This window comes from Oenanthe melanoleuca, chromosome Z, assembly GCF_029582105.1.
Source record: "Oenanthe melanoleuca isolate GR-GAL-2019-014 chromosome Z, OMel1.0, whole genome shotgun sequence".
Taxonomy (NCBI): domain Eukaryota; kingdom Metazoa; phylum Chordata; class Aves; order Passeriformes; family Muscicapidae; genus Oenanthe; species Oenanthe melanoleuca.
The window spans coordinates 40,614,251-40,633,262 of NC_079362.1; the positions used below are offsets into that span (position 1 = coordinate 40,614,251).

A 19,012-nucleotide genomic window follows, 5' to 3' on the forward strand; every position below is an offset into this window, starting at 1 on the left:
TCAGTTTAAGATGGTATTTTAACAACCCACATTTCTAAATGTGGATGGTGAGACATCTATGAGCCCGTAAGCACAACGTATAACTCCAAGGCTATTTGTGTCAGCGAGAATTTATCTGTTCAAACTTTGTGTCATCATGTGCGTTTTGGACCTTCCACGAGGAGTATTTTCTTCATGTTGGAAAACGGAAGCTAGGTTTTAACACCTTACAATGACCGCATAGTATCAGGACTCACATTTGATTGCTGCTGGGGGTGAGACATGTTTTTTATCCTGCCTTGCTGCTCGTGTTACCTGTGCCCTTCGCAACTCGCTGGGCTGGAGGGGGCCCGACACTCTGTGGGACGGCGGGGCCCGGGACCCGCCCCGCTCTCCGGCGGTGCCGGCCGCCCGGCCCGGGACCCGCCCCGCTCTCCGGGGGTGCCGGCCGCCCGGCCCGGGACCTGCCCCGGCCCGGAGCCAACACCTGGTTCCGCCTCCCGGCCTGCCGGGCCCCGAGGGCGCGGGGCGGAGCAGGCCCGGCCCGCCCCGTGAGGCGCAGGTAGGGCAGCGCCCGGCCGGTCCCGCCGCGCTCTGCCCGCGCTCCGAGTCTCGGCGCCCGGCGCTGGCCGATGGATCCCGGGGCGGCGGGGGACGAGCTGTCCCGCTTGCGCGCTCTCTTCCTGGCGTGCGACGCCAGCGGCTCGGGCCGCATCGAGCGGGAGGACTTCGCTGCCCTCTGCGCCGAGCTGCGGGTGCGGCCGGCCGAGGCCGAGGCCATCTTCCAGCGCCTCGACAGCGACCGCGACGGGGCCATCACCTTCCCGGAGTTCGCCCGCGGCTTCCGCGGCGCCACGCGGCCGCAGCCCGGCGGCAGCGAGCCGGGGGGCGAGCACATGGAGGAGGAGGAGGCGTCAGCGGCTTGGGTCGCCGCGGGGCTGGATCAGCCCTGGAAGGACTTCGAGGTGCGGCTCGGGGACGAGGCGAGGTACATCCCCAGGTAAGGTCCGGCCCCGCCCGCTCCGTCCCGCCCCAAGCCCGGCGGTGGGAGCGGGTCGTGGCCCCGGGGCTGGCGGGCTGAGCCGCGGGCACCCCGGCCCGGGGCTGGCGAGCCGGTCCTGCGGGCGGGAGCGGCCCTCCCGGCGGGGCCGGCGCTGATGCAATCCCGGCTGGGGCACGGCCGAGTGGCCCGACCGCTGGCCCCCTGCGCCTGCAGGTGTGCAGAGCCCTCCGCACTCCTGCCTCCCGGCTGGGGTGGCTGCCAACGCTGTTCTTCCAGCGGGCGGCCGCTTCTGGCTTCCTCCGCTCTGTTCTGCCTGCGACCCACGTGGGAAAGTCGGGCTGCTACAGTGCACGGGACGTAAAGTTCTGCCGGCTCCGCAGCAACTTCCTCCTTGTGCTGTTCCCCGACCAGCCCCCGGCGTTTTTCTTCCAGCTCTGTCAGCCTTTTCCTGGTAGAGGCTGACCGGCAACATCGCTGCCTCCACGGTAACGGTGTTGGTAAATATGGCCCTGGGTCTGATGAGCTCGCTGAGAGAGTTTTTGTCCCCGGTCTCAGTGAAATGAAGACAGCTGATGGTAGCTCGGTTTGAGATTTAAACCCATTTACCACGGGTCTGTCGGTAAGGGGCTGATTCCGGTGTACGGAGACACATTTTGATGACTCTCACGAATCTGCCTGAACGCTGTGGTGCTCAAAATTAGTATGAAAATGTTGGCCATAGAAAGTATAAAGTGATTCTGCTTCATTTTAAAGTTGTAGTTTATGATGGGAAACAAGTAACCTGAGATTCAGGATTTGACAGCTAGTCAAGAGAGTTTAAAAATGTCATGTGTGTGAATATATCTCTATGTTGTCTGTATATAGTGTTTCTAAAATTCCTGCTTATACCAATAATTAAAAATGTGTTTGGATTATGAGGGGAAAAGTTCATTCATGGAAATTTTCAGTTGCTTAACTACTACTCACGTGCAAATCTGGAGTAAATTTTCTTTAATTTTTGGATTCTTTACTCTCTAGTCTAATTGTACTGCCCCATTTCAGACAGATCAGTAAATTCATACAGGTCTTTCTTAATTTGTTCATGGTGCTTTCCTTGTTGGATACTTGCTTTCTACAGAAAGAGAATAAGAACAAAAGGCTGTTTGAAAGCTTGCAGACATATTTTATAACCTGAAGTCAGAAACTCAACAGGAGCTGAAAAAGATCTGACTCATGAACAGTGGTAACTTGTGAAAGCATCTGTCTCCCCTCGGTAATAGTTCTGTTTCAGTATCCTAGTTACTCTTTGCAGCAGCAGTTTCAGTATAGTCTAACTGATTGTCTGAAAGGAGAGTAGTAAGGAAGGGGAGCAGCTGCAATTGGCTCCACTATGCAGAAACATCTGGTAGTTTTGCTAAATTCATCTTAATATACTGTTATTTCTGTTAGGATACTCATACTTAAAAACTGGAAACAACTAAGTTGTGTTGGCTAAATACTATCAGGTGGCAGTAATTTGATGTAAATATTTCCTATTCAGGTTCAGATTTGAACATTCTTAATAGTTGGCTGTATTTATTAAGTGTCTGTCAGTGTCAACTGAAAAGCAGTGAGCGCTTTGTTTTTTCTCTCTCCTGTCCTGAAGTGCTAGAAGCAGGTCTGTTCTACACCTCAACTTTTTTTCCACTTATACCCCACATCTATTTTTTGTTGAAACATACCTGTAAGGTTTTTTTTCTGTGAGTAGTCCCACTAAAATATTTTGGATCACTTACATGAGTGATGAATATATTGAAATTCTTTGAGGGGTCTTAAGCAGAAGAACATGACAAAATCAAGCTAAGTACAAGCTGGACTTAAAAAATATATTTGTCTTTTTCTTTAAATTATTTAATTTGTTTTAGTTGTTTGTCTCAGGAAAAGGCAGTACTTTGAAAGCTACAACTGGCTTGGAACACATCTCCATTTTCAATGCTATAAAATAGTTGGCATCCTTATGTTGTGTTTTATTGCTCTTCATATATTGGTTGTGACATTGACATCTCAGAGAAAAGTAGTTACAAAGGAGAAGCTCCTCAAAGCCAGATGAGTCCATATTTTTTAATCTCAGTTGTGTGGTTTTTATCTTGATAATTTTGGGTTTCAGTTACTCAAAATGCTTTGCCTGTGGCCACAGACTTGCAAGTCACTGGCACATGTGCTTTAATGCTATTGGGGTTTTTACAGAGAAAAACAAGGCATAGCAAATGGGAGTAGTGAGATAAGGGTTGAAGTCAGGAGAAAATGCCACAGTAAACACCTGTAATCTCTGTCACTCCTCAGCTGGAGGAAATCAAAGGAAAGTTTTCATGATACACATGGCTCTGTCTTTGTTTCAGGAACTGAAAGTTCAATTTCTGTGACTGAGCTTTTTAGAAGCATAAATAAGCCTACATACATAATGAGCTGTGAAAACCAGTAACCCTGATCCTGTCCTCAGTGTAGTAGAAGGCATTTAATGCAAAATTATTTACTGCCAGATACTAAAATAAGCATATATTACAATAAGGGTATTTTGAATTTAATTACTTTTTTGGAAAAGGTAATTTTATTCTTCAGTGGGTCATACCTCTGAAGTTTGGTGCATCAGTTGCACAGTCCCTTTAGATTATACTTCAAAAGAGTCAAGTCGGTGCTGAAGCTGTGTTTTCATTGTTTTCAGTTAAACAGGCAAAGTCACATTAAAGAGCCTCTTTACAGCCTTACTCCTTTCCTCCTCACCTAAACAGATTCTTTTGACTAAAATAAGTTAGATTTCTTGGTAAGGTGGTTACTGTGAGTCAGAGTATTGTTTGCCTTAGCCTTTACTTGTGCTTAGTGGTCAGTTTGCCTCTAGGAAATGTGTAGTGGATCCGTACAGAAGGTTGATTTTTTTTTGTTTTGTTTTTTTTTGTTTTTTTTTTTTTTGTTTGGTTTGGTTTGGTGTTTTTTTGTTTTTTTTTTTGTTTTTTTTTTTTTGTTTTTTTTTTGTTTTTTTTCTTGTTTATTGTCTTTTCTTCTTGTTGTTGTTGTCTTGTTTGTTTTTAATTTAATTTAAAATACAGCTACCTTTCTGCATTGTTGCATTTAATCAATGTTTCCAGTTTATATATAGTGAATTGCCAGCTGGAGATCTGTTTTATTGAGAAGTCAGCCATGTTCATTAGTTTATTCCTCAAGGAAGTAGTTGCAGTGGTACAGGAGTGGACAAAAAAGAATCTTACCTTTTTGGTGCTCCAGGCAGTGAGTGCTTCAGTGCACTGCCACTCTGGAAGTGTTTAGGCCTTGATAATGTTACTGGATGTTGCATTCTTTCTTGTGTCCAATCTCAGTTCGAATTTCAGTTGCAAGACTGAACGGTTCCCTCCATGCTCCTAATAGACAGATGCATTCCTTTGAGTGTGTAGGAATGTCTCCCTAGTGGCAATCCTTTTCCAAAGCTTGAGCAAGGAATAATCTAGCATCCTCTGACACTGCAAGAGAAATCCTGTGCTTATGAATGCCCTCTGTAAATTTTAGGCAAAAAATGACCTGGAAAACAGATTTTTGAATTTCAGTGTCAGAGACTTCAGGCAGAAAGAACAAAGGCTTGGGACTGTGAAAAAGACTAAGCCCTACCAGGCAACTTTTTTGCAATATTTGGCAAATAGGATAATCTTACTGGAAAACGAACTAAATTAATTAGAGCATGAATTGGTGGATTAATCTGAACCTGAAAGTTTGTATCCCTAGTTCAAGTTAAATCTGCTGCCTCTGAGAGGCCTCATACTCCATTGCTTTGCTTTTTTGTCTTTGGGTCTCTTTTATTTGTGTGCCTTGTACTTTCAGCCAAACCGACTATTCATCAGACTCAGATTTCAGTGCTGCCTGATTGTTGGATTTTATGCTTCATACAATTCCAAAGTCTTTTAATGTGATTATGATAACAGTGTGCCCCCAGTCATGTTGTGTGGAGCTGTGTAGAAAATGTGTAACTGGAGGATGTGATAAAATGAGAAAAGCATGCTGTTCTTAACATGAGCTACTTAAACTGCAAAAACAGGCGATGCTCATGGGATATACCACTGTACTACAGCAAAAACTAGAATCTCTGATTCAAAAAAACCCCTGTCCAAAACCTGTCATGCTCTTGCTGTCATGAACTAGGATAGACTTTTGCCAAAGTCTATATAGAGCACAGTATTAACTTTTGCCAGCAATTTGTGTTTACTTCCATGAGATGATGAGCTGTGATGTCAGAAGTGGAAAGGTTTCCCTGGAACTTGAAGCATATTCCCTAGAGAGGGCATAAAGGCATAAATCCTGAGGAAAAACAAATGCTATGTCCTTTTTTTTTGCCACAGTGCTGGAGAGGGGATCTCTTCTGTAAGAATGTTGTCTTGTTTTTTAATACGTATTATGGCAGGCTTGAGAGATGTGCTCTGCTGGAAATGTGATGGATGCCTTTCTGTGAGCTAGAAGACTTTCTGAGCTACCTTATGTTTTATTGCTCTTCTGATTTTTACTTTAATCAAAACAGCATCTGTGCCAACTAACTTAAGCACTGTAGCATTCATTTTTTTCATTTTCCTGGATTATTTTCCTGATATCATGTGATCATTTGCCATAATGTCTTTGAGGTATTCTCCTATTCCACAGACTTTATCTTTCCCTGCCTGTTCCACAGTGTTTTCCATCGCTGCTCCACTGGTTCTAAATCACACCTCAAAGAGAACAGTATTCATGCTTTGGAAACATTCAAAATCTTTCATCTGGGAATCAGACCTTGGCTGGGTTGTCCCATCCGAGGGCTACTGATTTGATAATCTTCTTTTAAATCAGCCTGTTTCTCAAGGGGCAGATACAGAAAAAGAAAATGTAGTCTTAACAAACCCATAGTGCTCCGAGTTGACAAATATTTTGAATTTTACACTGTGTAAAAATTCTGTGTAATTTGTTTTGCTTCAAGACACTCAATCTAGAGAAAGTGTTAGGCACTCAACAGTGATAAAGTTAGATCCTTTCCAATCTATATCAGATTTCATTTTTCTTTTCTGCTGACTGTTACAGTGGCATATCCAATGTTCCTGCTTTTCTGAAAAAGGTACTTCTCAATCTCTTGGAGGCACACATGAACTGTTGGTCTCCAGTGTAATACAATTATCAGATGTATTATGCTTGAGCTTTGTTTTGTTGTGATCACCCAGCTCAGACCTTCCCATCTCAGACCACCTTTCGCTTCATCTCTTCATGTCCACACCAGAACAGAACTTCTTTGAGTGATCAGAGCAATTTTAGAAAGAGATGATTTAGATCTCTTTAGTAGAAATGATCTTTAGTAGAAAGAGATCATTAAAAGTGTTCTTAAAACTAATACTGCCCTTAGGGTCAGACTGAGGCGCCCTGTGTACCATAGGATTTTCTTTCTGGCAACTACCTTTCTGGGAGCACATGTTGGATACTGAGCAGCTCTGGACTTGTTATTAGTTGAAATTTTCATCATCGTCCTCTGAACTGCATTCAGAGTGTGGATTATTAGGTAAATGGTTACTGTACAATCAGCAAACCAGAAGCAATACTATGAATTGATAAGTATTAATATGTCTGTGTGGATTAAAGGAAATTGCGATGCAATGTAGTTGAAATATTTGATAATATCTGATATCCCCAAAATCAATGTTGTGGGCTTTTTGTTGTGGGTCCTCCCCCCCACTGCCCTCCTGCTCATCTTCTGTTCAACTGTGGCATTTTAAATCTATCTTATTAGAACTTGCATTATAATCAGAGGAGTTTTATTTTCTTTATGCAGTTCTCACAGGAACTTTCTGAATACTGTAACTTTGCTTAAGTTAACTCATGTGAAGCTGTGCAAATATTGACTAATTACTCTTACTAAGTACTAATTTTACAGATAGTTTATGCTATAAAACCTTTGAGATGAAGTAAGGTAAAGCCAAAGCAGTCCTTGGCCACAATATTATACTTTTTGTGGGTACTAGTGCTTGGTGTCTACACTTTGCAGAAGCAACAGAAATAAATGCATACATGATGAGTAGTGTAACCGTAGTGCCAGATGAACAAAGTGACAAACTTTCATGCCATATATTAATAAATGCTCTTTCTATGCATTAGTATTTGTGAATACCTTTAAGTTCCACACTAACAGAGTTGTGTTAGTGTGGAACTTAAAGGTGTGCAGCTAAATACACTGAAAAATGCATTTGGGATTTCAAGGAAAACCAGTTTTCCAAGGCAAGTCCAAGCATTTGAGGTTAGTTTTGCTGAAGCACTTTGTCTGGCAAAAGGCAGACTATTTAGAGTTCAAGTCAGCTTAGTGAAATCCATTTGTAAAATCTTCTTTGATAACTAATTTTGCATAACTAAAGAATTTGCAGAAAGAAATAGTGTGTATTCAAGAGGAAGTGAGGAGAAGCAAATTGGGCAATATTCATTGCAGCTGATTTGCCATGCTATAGCAGTGTCACTGAAATTCACCAAAGCATGTGAAAACAGGGGAATGATTAAAAATATAAAAACGAAATTTTGAACAAATGATCTTCAAATACTTACTGCATGTTGATACAGAGTGCACATAATTGCTGCTGCCTTCATCATGGATACTTGGAGTGACTAAATCACTGACAGTCTTTCCATCAAAGTGTATTATGTCTTCCTGAAAGCATAAGTGATTAAGTAATCCTGCTAATTTTGTTGCATGCCTTTGATTTCTCATCTGTTTTGTTACTGTTGTTGTTTTTGGTGGTTTTGGTGATTTTTTGGGTTATTTTTTTTTGTTGATGTAGTAGTTATGAGCCTACTTTTTAATTCAAACGTCCTGTATCATTGCTGTAGAAGCTCTCACATAAGAATCATTGAGAGTTTCAGTGACCAGTTGTGATCTTTCCAAGCCCTTTCCAGAATCCTGCATGGTTGTGGTTGTATGGATATTGCTTGACTTCTTAAGCCTAACTATTTCTCCATAAAACTGTGTTACTGAAATACTTTAAATCCAGCTGTGTGGAAGATGGTTATTGGGCTATGAAGGAATACGAAATATAAAAGTTTTTTAATGCCAGAGGGAGAATAAAACCTCACAGTAGCTACTCTGAGTTTCTGGCTACTGCATCTTAAAGCAGTCTTAGCTGTGTGGCAGAAGGGGTCAGCATCACAGGAATATTGATTTCTAACTTCAGTTCAGGCATATGTATTTCCATATCACACAATATTCTGAACTGAAGGGACCAACGAAGATCATCAAGTGAATGGCCCATACAGGTATTGGACCCAAAACCAGGTGTTATTAGCACCATCCTCTAACTGTTCTCAGATTTGCTTATATTTGAAAAGAATTGCAAAATAGTTACAGTTGGAAGGAACCTTTGGAGATCATCCAGTCCAGCCTTCCTGCCAAGGAGGGTCAGCTAAGAGTGGGTTACACAGGAATCTGGCCAGGTATGTTTTGAATGTCTCCGGAGAGAGAGACTCCACAATATCTTTGGGCAGCCTCTTCCAGTGCTCTGCCAGCCTCAATGTAAAGAGACTTCCTTATGTTGAGGTGAAACTTAGTGTTTTAGTTTATGGCCATTGCTCCTCATTCTGTCTCTGGGCACCACTGAAGAGTCTGGCACCATCCTCTTGCACCCATCTTTGAGATATTTATATGTGTTAATGAGATTCCCTCTCAGTCTTCTCTTCTCCAGACTAAACAGGCCCAGCTCCTGCAGTCTCCCCTCTTAAGAGAGGTGCTGCAAACCCCAAATTATCTTTGTGACCCCCTGCTGGACCCTCTCCAGTAGCTCCTTGTCTCTCTTTCTCTGAGAAGCCCAGAACTGGACACAGTGCTCCAGATTCAGCCTCAGCAGGGCCAAGTACAGGCACAACTCCTCCCAGTGCATCCCAGGATCCCCTTGGCCCTCCTGGCCACGAGGGCACTGCCAGCTCATGGACAGCTTGTCCATGGACAGAGTCCCAGGTCCTTCTCCACAGAGCTGCTCTGCAGGAGCAACCCCTGACCTGTGCTGGCTCTTGGGGCTGTTCCTCCCCAGGTGCAGGACCAGGCACTGGCTCCTGTCGAACTCATTTTCTCTCTGCCCAACTCTCCAGATTATCAATATCACACAGAATGGCAGCAGAACCTTCAGGTGGATCAGCCACTCCCTCAGTTTAGTGCCATAAGCAAACCTGCTGAGGATACGTTCTATCCTTTCATCTGGGTCACTGACAAACAAGTTGAACAAGACTGGTTCCAGTATTGATCCCAGAGAATGTCGCTGACGACAGGCCTCCAGGTGGATTCTGGAAATGTCTTTAACAGTTTTTAAAATGCAAATAATTAATTAAATAAATATACATTTGAGGAGTTCATTAATGTTACCTTACTTATACAGAGTTTGTAGCGCCTGATGATCAGATAAATATGTTTGTAATTGCTACCATTTGGGAACCTAAACGACACTCTGTTCAGAATACGTTTTGGAAAAGAAATCGTGTGCATACATTAAAAGATATTTAGCTTATTAAATGCAGGTAAGCATTAGCCTTTGTAAAGGAAATCCTTTGCAAGACAGAAAGATGCATGTACATACGTGTGTGTGTACATGTATGTACACAGAATTTTCTCAGGCATCAGTAAATCTTTCTCTCTTTGTGCTGGGTTTATGTTTCTCTGTCTCAAAATGAATGTCAACATTTGAGCTGGAAACAAGTTTTGCAGTGTCCTGAAGTAGTTAAATTGTTTGAAAGGGAATATAATAATAATATTAATATAATAATAATATATATATAATATAATAATAACTATAATAATAGTTATGTACTGTTTTAATAAATAAGTTAGACCTTCAGTGGAGAAATCACATATGCAAGAAGCATAGTGCTGCAGCATTGATAATCAAAGTTATGAAATTGCTTCAAGTGGGAAAAAATGAAGAGAATATAGAGTGATTGTTGTTATGATGTGTTTGGTGAATGTACTAAGTAGCACTGCCTCCACTGAAGATAGGAAAACTTCAGCTGTCTAACAAAGAGGATTGTTTAATCAGAGTTCAGGCATTCATTAGCAGCAAAAAGAGGGTATTTGTGATGTTGGATACGATGTTAAACTTGAACTTGCAAAATATTATTTTTGGTTGTATTTCTGCTTCTGATAGCATATGTTTCCTCATTACCGGCCTGTTTTCCCCACTTTTCTAGACTTGATCTTCTCTGTTCCTTTTTCTTTTTTCATTCAGTTTTTAAGTTATTGAATAACTGTTCATGTTATAGCATATAGTCTATGTCAATCACAGCTAGGACAGCTAAATTCTGTTACAGAATATTTTCTGGTGTGTTGCCTAATGTAATCCAGGAGTTGGAAACTAGGATTTAAAACAAAGGTTTGATTGACATACCAGTAGCATGAACAGAAATCAGTGTTATTTATGTAGTAATGGACTTTGTAAAAGCTTTTTTTAAAAAATCTTGTAAAGGTGCTTTGCTCTGACAATTAGAACAGTGTGCAATCTCTGTAAATTAGTCTAGATTAAATAGAAATCAGAACATACTATTCCTGCATCGAGGCAGCTTTTCACTATGAAATTCAGGAGAGCTTTTAACAACTAAAATACCTACAGAAACATTTTCTTTCTTCTTTATGAGATATAGCTGTAATTTTTTATGTGAGAGTTGTATACATAATTAACTTCTTATAACAATAAATTTATTTGGGTATAGACCAAAATAATTTGTCTGAAACTGAAGAGCTCTATTCTTATTTTGCCTAAAGCCCGCGTCTCTCTATCTCCTTTCCCTTTTAACTTAGGTAGCTGGCATTCATACCCATCTTCAATCCTTATGCAATCTCCTGGATTCTTAGGTTTCTTCACAGATTATGATTAACATTAGAGCAATCAGAAACTTGATATACATTGTGGGTTACTCCAGTGGCATTCTCTTCATTACACTATGAATAGAATTTTAAAAAAATCATTAGGCAGGTTGGTGGTTTTGTTTTGGTTTGGTTTGGTTTTTGGTTTTTGTTTTTGTTTTTGTTTTTTTTTTTCAGTAGCTATATTAAAGCGGAAAAGTGGAAATGGTAAACATAATTTAAAAGAGTTTACATGTACTATACTGAGTGTTCAAAGCCTGTATCTAGATTGTTAAATTTTAAAAATAGGCAAAGAGGGGAATATCTTAATTTGTAGTAAGATTTTCAAACCTGTAATAGAACATTGTTCCAAGTAGAGTATATTAAAATGTGCATATCTCTCTTTTTCAGACAAGAGCAGGTCAGTGTTTTGTATCAGAACATACACATAGCAGAACCAAGATTAATCCAGCCGTATGAGCATGTCATTAAGAACTTCATCCAAGAGATCAAACTTCAAAGCACAGAGATGGAAACTCTGGCCATAGCGGTAAAAAGGTATACTGAATTGTGTTTTTGTTTTTTTTTTTCTCTCTCTCTTCTCATGCTTCTTTTGATTAAACTTCTGAGAGTTTATGCCAAAATATGCCATGCAAAGTATTTCCATAAACTGAGTTCTGAAGTTAGCTTGTATGCATGCCCTCATATATAAGCACATATAGCAGCCTGCAAATGATTACCTGTCCATACTTTTAATAAATTCTGGACCAAATTTTTGCAGACTCTGTTGTTAGTTAATTTTCTCAAAACATTTTTACTCCTCATCTTTGGCTGCAATTTTGAGTTTTATCATACATGTCCGCTGTACTTTCATTTTAGAAATCATACTTTTGCTCCGTGAGCTTCAAGGAGTGTATTTACCTCTTTTAACTACTTGGCAGTGTCAGTCTCACATCATAACTGACAAAACCAAAGAGATTAGCTCAGGACAGAGATCTCATGTGTGTGGGTGATGGAAGTTGCTTTTGAAGTCTCTTCATAGGATAATGAGAGGCACCTTTTATCTTTGTAACTTAATTTTAAAAATGCAGATGTGATGTATTTCATGCTGATCATCAGCTTGCAGCTATTATTTATAATCTAATTTGCCAGTGTCTTCAAACTAATTTGGGATTTAGGTTCCCAGCCACACCAGTTTCAAGGCCTGGGCAATGTTAAACTGTTTCCATGTCTGTCTGTCTAATTTGTTTCAGTTAAGGTAGGCAGATGTGCTTCACACAGTGTTTCTTTCAAGCCAAAATGCAATTCCTAAGAAAATATTTTCTACTAAATTTTAGAGCTCAGGACAAAGCAGCTGTTCAACTCAGTGAGTTGGAGGAAGAGATGGAACTACGGATACAGGCTGCAGAGCATAAAGTTAAAAAGGAAGTGAGTATTTTATAACTACAGAATTTCATAATTACTAAACTTTCAGTGATCTTTAGCAGGATGGATGGCCATGTGTGGCCCTGATGGACTGACTCAAAGGGCAGTAGGCAGGGCCTGGATGTAAAAAAACTATCTGTGAGATAAAAAATGAATGATCTTAATGCTTTCCTAAAGATGAGTATCTGCTTAGGTGTAATAAATCAAGAAAAAATAGTCTTTCCCTTTTGTGGGAGCATACTGGCCAAGAAGAGCTTCTTTCTGAGACCAGTATTGGAAACAGACTGGAGAAAATGATATTTCAGCACTAAAGAATTCAATCTGTTCTCCTACTAAAAGAATTTCTGTAGAATTTAATGCTTGAATGATTTAGTCTTGCTTTGTCTATCTGCCTGGAATAATGATCTTTCTTTTCTCCATTTTCCTGCAACTACATTTTAGAGACTTAAGAGAGGATAACTGTAATAACAATATGTGAGGATCTGGGCCTCTCAAACTTCATGGGAAATTCTGTTTTCATCTGCTCAATTTTAGCAGTTGTTTTAACTTGCTTGCAGTCTATATGAAAAGGTGTAAAAATCCTCTTCTCTTACCCAGGGAGAGATGTATTAGAACCACATGTGACTGCATAATTCCAAGGAGCAAGACCAGCTGCCTGCTTAATTTTGAATTGTTACTTCATTCACTTAAAATAAGCTGAACTTTATATGGGCATAAGAGTAACAGTTTGTGAAAGTGTTCTGATATGGGCATAAGAAATACATTAATTGAAACATATACTATGGGCGTAATTATTGCTTGGTAGAATACACAGTATGCTGAACATATATATGTATTTGCTATAGCTTCTTTCACCAGAATATTTGCAGAACCAGAAGCAATAAAGTGCTGTCTGCCAGCTTGCTGATTTTAAGTAGTTCATGCTATCGATGTGTGAAGGTAAATGGTATTCTGATGGATTTACTTCAAATAGCTCTTTTCTTATACAAGAGAAAACAGTCCTACCACACCATAAAAGCCTATTGTGCTCCTAGAAACAAAATATAATGGCATAAAAATGTTAAAGATATCACCCCTGTAAAAAAAAAAAAAAAAAAAAAAAAAAAAAGTGTGTTTTAGTACGTTTAACTAGTGGTAATGCACCTCGTGGAGATAAATTTTCTCTTCCAGAGAAGCTAAGTTGTTAATGTTTAGAAAACAACTACATTTTCTCTGAAAAATGACTGTTCTCAAAAAAGGATAAAGCCCTGAATACTCTTTTTCGCTGCTTTAAGAAGATGACTGGGATGTGTGTGTTTGCTTACTCTGAGAATATCTACTATTATGTACTAGCATTATGCAAAATTCAGTCTTCTACGTGTTATCTGCATCTAGTCTGTATTCTCAATCTCTGTTTGCATCTAGCTATAGGTATGAAAGAGACGATTTGTTAACTTTTTTCTCACAAGGCTTTTTTAATTTTCACTCTCCAGTGTTCCTTGTAGCTCTTAGCTCCACATACCGCACCTACTAAAACGCCCTGAGAGTAAATGTTAAGTTATTTACTTTGTGGGAATGTACTAAGCCATTAATCTTAATGTCTGTAATCGAGGCTATTGTTTGTCAGAATGATCTCACTCATGCCACCGGGACACCTGCTTCTGCATGAGCCTATCCTGGATTTTGTTCCTTCAAGGGAAGCAAGTAGTTACCAAACAATACTTAGGAGTCTATGCAGTTGGCAACAGTAGGGGAATCCAGCTTAAATTGATTACTTTGATTATTGTTTTAACACATGACTGTCAGTGTCACCTGTGGGAAATTCTAATTCTGAGTTGTAAGCAAAGTCCATGCCTGCCTTCTCCCTGTGAAAACTCAGCTTGTTTCTTTGGCTCCACCTATCACTGGTCCATTCTGATTTCTTTTGCTGTGAAACTGGAATCCCTGGAGAGTGACGAGTGAGTGAAACACACCAGTTTATAGCACACCACACACACTGTTCTTCTCCTTGTGCTTGATGAAACCTCTTTCCAAAACCTCTGTTTTGATTAAAATAAATTTCAGAATGTTGTACTTGGTTTGATACTCAAACTGGGTACTATATAAAGATACTAGTATTTAGACTGAGCATCTGCTGGTTTCCAACAATGAGAAAATTAAACCCATTCCAATTGTCACCTTTTACCTCTTCTGCTCCTTTGAGCAGTAAAGAAAACTAGGAGAAATTATAAGTTTACTGGAAAGCTGCAATAATCACAATATTAATAATATAGGGTATACAAAGAGAGAAAGTTTTACCCATGAAAGTGCATTCACTGCTGAATATCCATGGGCAATACAGTCTCTAAACACAGGCAAAATGGTGACCATCCTGATGTGGCTCCCCATTCCACAGGGAGGAAAACAAAGGCAGCACATCTGGAGGCTCTCACAGCTCAATCTCCTCACCCTGGACCTGAAGGGAAGACAGGGACAACCCAAAACCTGAAAAGAGAGCTTGCCTGAATAAGGAGTTGTGCTGCCAAGATGCAGACTCCAGTAGTGGTGGCTGCATCAGTGCAGCCTCTCTCTCTCTGAGGCCGTGGTGGTAATAGCAGGGCAGGTTCTGGGCTCTCTCTGTGGTGATGGCAGAAGTTGCAGGACAGTAGCTCCAACAGCTCCAGCAGCTGCAACGGTGGCTCTGTCCTGGTGCTCAACAGCCGTGCAGTCCTGACTCCAGTCTCTGCCATGCACTCTAAAAGATGACACTGCTTCCTTTTCCATCATGGCGCTTTTCCTGCTGAGACCATCCTGGTAATGTGAGGGGTATTGAATGGACAGCAGTGAAACCACCCCCTTTTCTCTGTTCCTGGGACAGAGACATTTGAAACAGGAGATGATGTTGTCTGCTTGCCTTTTACTGACATGGGCCTGCAATGTTCCAACACTTAAAGAAAAAAATATAAAAGAAAAGCACAAGTAGAACAATAAGTGACATTGAGAATGTTAAGCACAGGAATCGTGAACAAAAAACACTGAATGCACCTATATCTTTGCTTTCATGCCACCATTTTATTTCTATGTGTGTTTTGTAAGTGGACTGCAATTACAGAATCAGAATCTATGGATCTTAAGGAGAGGACAGAATGGAAAGACACATTTGTCTAAGCGAAAAGTGTGTGCTTTCCAAACTGATGAATGAATTTTTTAATAAACGTTTGGAACCTGTCTCAACTTCTAATGAGATTAAAAATATTGCAGGAGAAGCAAAAAGCTGAAGAAGCACTAAATGAGCTGAAGCGCCAATATGACACTGAAGTTGGGGATCTTCAGGTGACAATAAAAAAGCTTAAAAAGGTGAGTTGAAGTCTGGTGAGTTTTCTTAAGTGTTTGCAGAGATTTTGACCTAATGAAATGCCTCCCTCAGGATGTATAATCATAATTGTAGATTTCTAATTTAATTTGTGTTAGTCAATGGCAACTGCAGATAATTTTTAGATTGTGTTGTCATTCTGTGCTTTTTTATTCATGCTGTGTAATTTGTTGAAATACTTAGGAAAGTGAGCAGCAACTATTACCTAAATTTTGTGGCTTAACATTTTTCTAGGTCCATTGGGTTATTAGCATTGCAGCTACCTAGTCTTGTATTTGGTGCATTAGAAATAGTCCAATACATTGCCATTAAGTACTTGTAATTTATAGATAAAGATGGATTTGCAACCCAGATACAGTAATTTATAGTATTTACAATAAAGTGCCTTTTAGAACCCAGCTGCAATCTGATCTTGTAATTTGATACCTAGTAGTAAAGTAAACTGAAATCTCAGATAGGAATGATGTTTTGGGATATTTTGCAGTTTGGGTTGAATTTTGACGTTGGTTTTTACTGTTTTACCAGAATTATAATAAGCAAAGTGGATGTATTTGGAGGGGTTTTGTATTTAATTGCTCTTAAAAGAACATTAGTAGAAATGGAAATTTTTGCAAGAAACTTGAAAGCTTCTTATCCAAATACTGCATAGCTAAAGTAGAAATAATTTATATATTTTTTTAAAGTTAGTGTTTCTATCTTTTTCTATCTTAATAGCTGTCTTATGTGCCACTAGTTATGAATATTTTGTACCTAAACAGTGCAAAATGCATATCAGTTTTCTAGAAAGTTGGAGGTTTTTGAAGTATCACTTTCTGCTAGTACATTCAGAAAAACTCTTAAGTTTTAAAAACTTTAGTAACTGTAAAACCTTGTAAGCATTATTTATTGTTATTTCCATAAGGGTTTTTTTAAAAATCAGAATAATCAAATACATTAACTGTGCATTTCTTTAATACTTCAAGCTGGAGGAGCAATCCAAATATGTCAATCACAGGGAAGATGTAGCTGAACTGAAAAAAAGAATACATGATATGTTGCTGGTAAGAGATCATTATCATAAACATTAATTTAGCCTCAGTTTTAGTGTCTGCAATACAGATTGTTATACTTGTGGGGATTTGGTGTTTGTTTTTTTTTTTCCTTTTTTTTTCACATTTACTGGTAAGCTAGAAAGTAAACTTTTAAAGTCATGGATAAGTACATTTGGGTCTTTTAAGTTGAAAAAGTACCTTTTAAAATATATACATATCTTACGTAGGACATCTAGAAATGGCTTGAGATGATGTGGTTCCATTTTTTTGTAACTGAATGGAAAAATAAACGTTAAGATGTTCTTGCATGTTAGTTTACTGACTTCCCTGTCGATTTAGCATTCTTTCATTTTCTTTCCCGCTCTATGCCAAATTGTATAGTGTTTCGTTTTTATTTAACTTTGATTTTTTTTACTCTATTATTATAATATATCAACATTTTGTGGAGGTGACTGTGACAACTAACATCTAATATCTTCCTTTTTTAAAGGAAAATCAGAGACTTAAGAAAGATCTTTTAGAAGCACAGACAAATATAGCTTTTCTACAGAGTGAATTAGATACCCTGAAAAGCGAGTATGCAGATCAGTCTTTGACCACTGAGAGGTAAGGTACTTCTGCATGATAATATTTTCACCTGGGAAAAAACAAAATCTATTTCCTGATATAATTATTATGTATACAATTGGCAACTGTTATTTTCTAAATTTACCTTAAAGGGTAAGTACATGTTTGACACCATGTCATCAATACTGTTCATTTTTCTTGTTAGGTTTCTAAAAGAAAAAGTTCTGGCTATGATGCAAGACCTCACAATCTTGCAAGAATATCCATTGGTTTTAGTGGGAATTTATTAGGAATAACACAACTGTACAGCATCAGGCATTTTTTTTCTTCATGAGTATCTGTATGAATATTAGGGAGAGTAGTTTTGGAAGCCTTCCATGTCTGTCTCAACCATTTGTTTTTCTAAAGTGAATGAAAGCTACTCCTAGTTACTCTTTTAAAGGAGCATAAGAGTTTCATTGTGTGGTTATCTTCAAGTAATACGAATTATATTTCAATGGAATATAGGCAGTCCCAGTGGTTATTTTCATCTTTCATTTTTCATTCACAGTTTTTTTGAGTTATAATGGCAGAGATAAATGACGTCACCAAACGATCTTACTTTGCATAAAACTGCTCTCAGTGTATTTCAGCATAAATGTAAACTTTGCAAAAGGCAATATGGTGAAAATGTAAGAGCATCCTGTTAAGTAGAAGTTCATTTAAGTTGGATGTTGGTTTTTGTTTTTTATTCCAGGGATCTAGAAATCATCCGAGAGTATACTGAAGACAGAGATAATCTGGAAAGACAAATTGAAATACTTCAGTAAGTTTTAGTAATTCAATTTTTTATTACCAAACTTTGTCCAGACATATTTGGGATAAATGATTTTGTATGTAAAAGATTGGGTTGAAATTTGGAAAAAAGTGCCAAGTGAAAATACTGAAATGGCCTAAATTATCAGAAATAGTTTTGTTCTCAACTGTCATAAATATTACTGTGGTATTAACCCACTGAAACTTCAGTTGGTTTCTTTCCATTTCTTTTCTAAGTCCCACTAACTTTCATTTCTTTCTAATAAGCTGAATGTGTTTTGAGTCTATCCATGCTATCATAAAAATTATTGCCTGGCTCCTATTTCTATTGGCTTTGTTTCTCTAGTAACTCGCTGTCTTCTTATTATTGTCTGGAAAGTGCTAAGACTGTGCAGTATTGTAAAATAGATGCACAAGAAGGGTCACAATGAAGAGAATTCTTAATATCTTTATTTAATTTCCTTAGCCTAAACAAATTTTTTCTTTCAAGCAGATGAATTGTGTTTGTCTTCAGAACACCTCAGCAATACTTAAAGGGTAGTAATTTTGTACAGAAATGGCTGGACTAGTTGTTTTGTTGTGTGGTTTTTTTGGGGTTTTTTTTGTGGCCATTTCTACAGTATCTTTTTTTCCACTCAGCTGACCATTCACCATGCGGTATAAGTGAAAATGGGCTTCCTCAGCTGCCACTGAAGCCTAAAATTCACAGTGATTTTTTCAGATAATTTGAGTTTCTGTCAATGTGTTTCTAGTTTTATGTTACTCTTTAGAGTTTAGCTAAAGAACAGAAAGGAGTCTTTTATAAGTATTTTTAAAACTTTTCTTTTTGAGAAATTATATCCTTTTTCATATTTTCTTTAGTTCTGCAAGTTAAACTTTGTTTCCTTGTTAGATCAGCTAATAGAAAATTACATGACAGCAACGATGGTTTAAGAAGTGCACTTGAAAACAGTTTCAGCAAGTACAACAGATCACTGGTATGTATTTATGATTTTTGTTACATTGTCATAGGAGGTGTAGGAATCAACACAGCAAATCTAAATTGGTATCTCAGTGGGTAC

The 19,012-nt window shown here is 39.0% G+C and overlaps 1 protein-coding gene across 2 annotated transcripts in view; it reads left to right on the forward strand.

The window, feature by feature from the left end:
* Positions 1–514: 514 nt before the first annotated feature.
* RASEF (RAS and EF-hand domain containing) overlaps positions 515–19,012 on the forward strand; it is a 35,287-nt gene continuing 16,789 nt past the window's right edge. The window contains exons 1-8 of one of the 2 annotated variants that reach the window (XM_056514242.1): positions 515–979; positions 11,214–11,360; positions 12,140–12,230; positions 15,447–15,542; positions 16,521–16,598; positions 17,080–17,195; positions 17,893–17,961; positions 18,844–18,928. In XM_056514242.1, coding sequence (XP_056370217.1) covers positions 612–979; positions 11,214–11,360; positions 12,140–12,230; positions 15,447–15,542; positions 16,521–16,598; positions 17,080–17,195; positions 17,893–17,961; positions 18,844–18,928 — 1,050 coding nt within the window. In that variant the 5' untranslated portion in view covers positions 515–611. The remainder of the gene's footprint in view (positions 980–11,213; positions 11,361–12,139; positions 12,231–15,446; positions 15,543–16,520; positions 16,599–17,079; positions 17,196–17,892; positions 17,962–18,843; positions 18,929–19,012) is intronic. The other variant, XM_056514243.1, reaches the window with a different exon arrangement.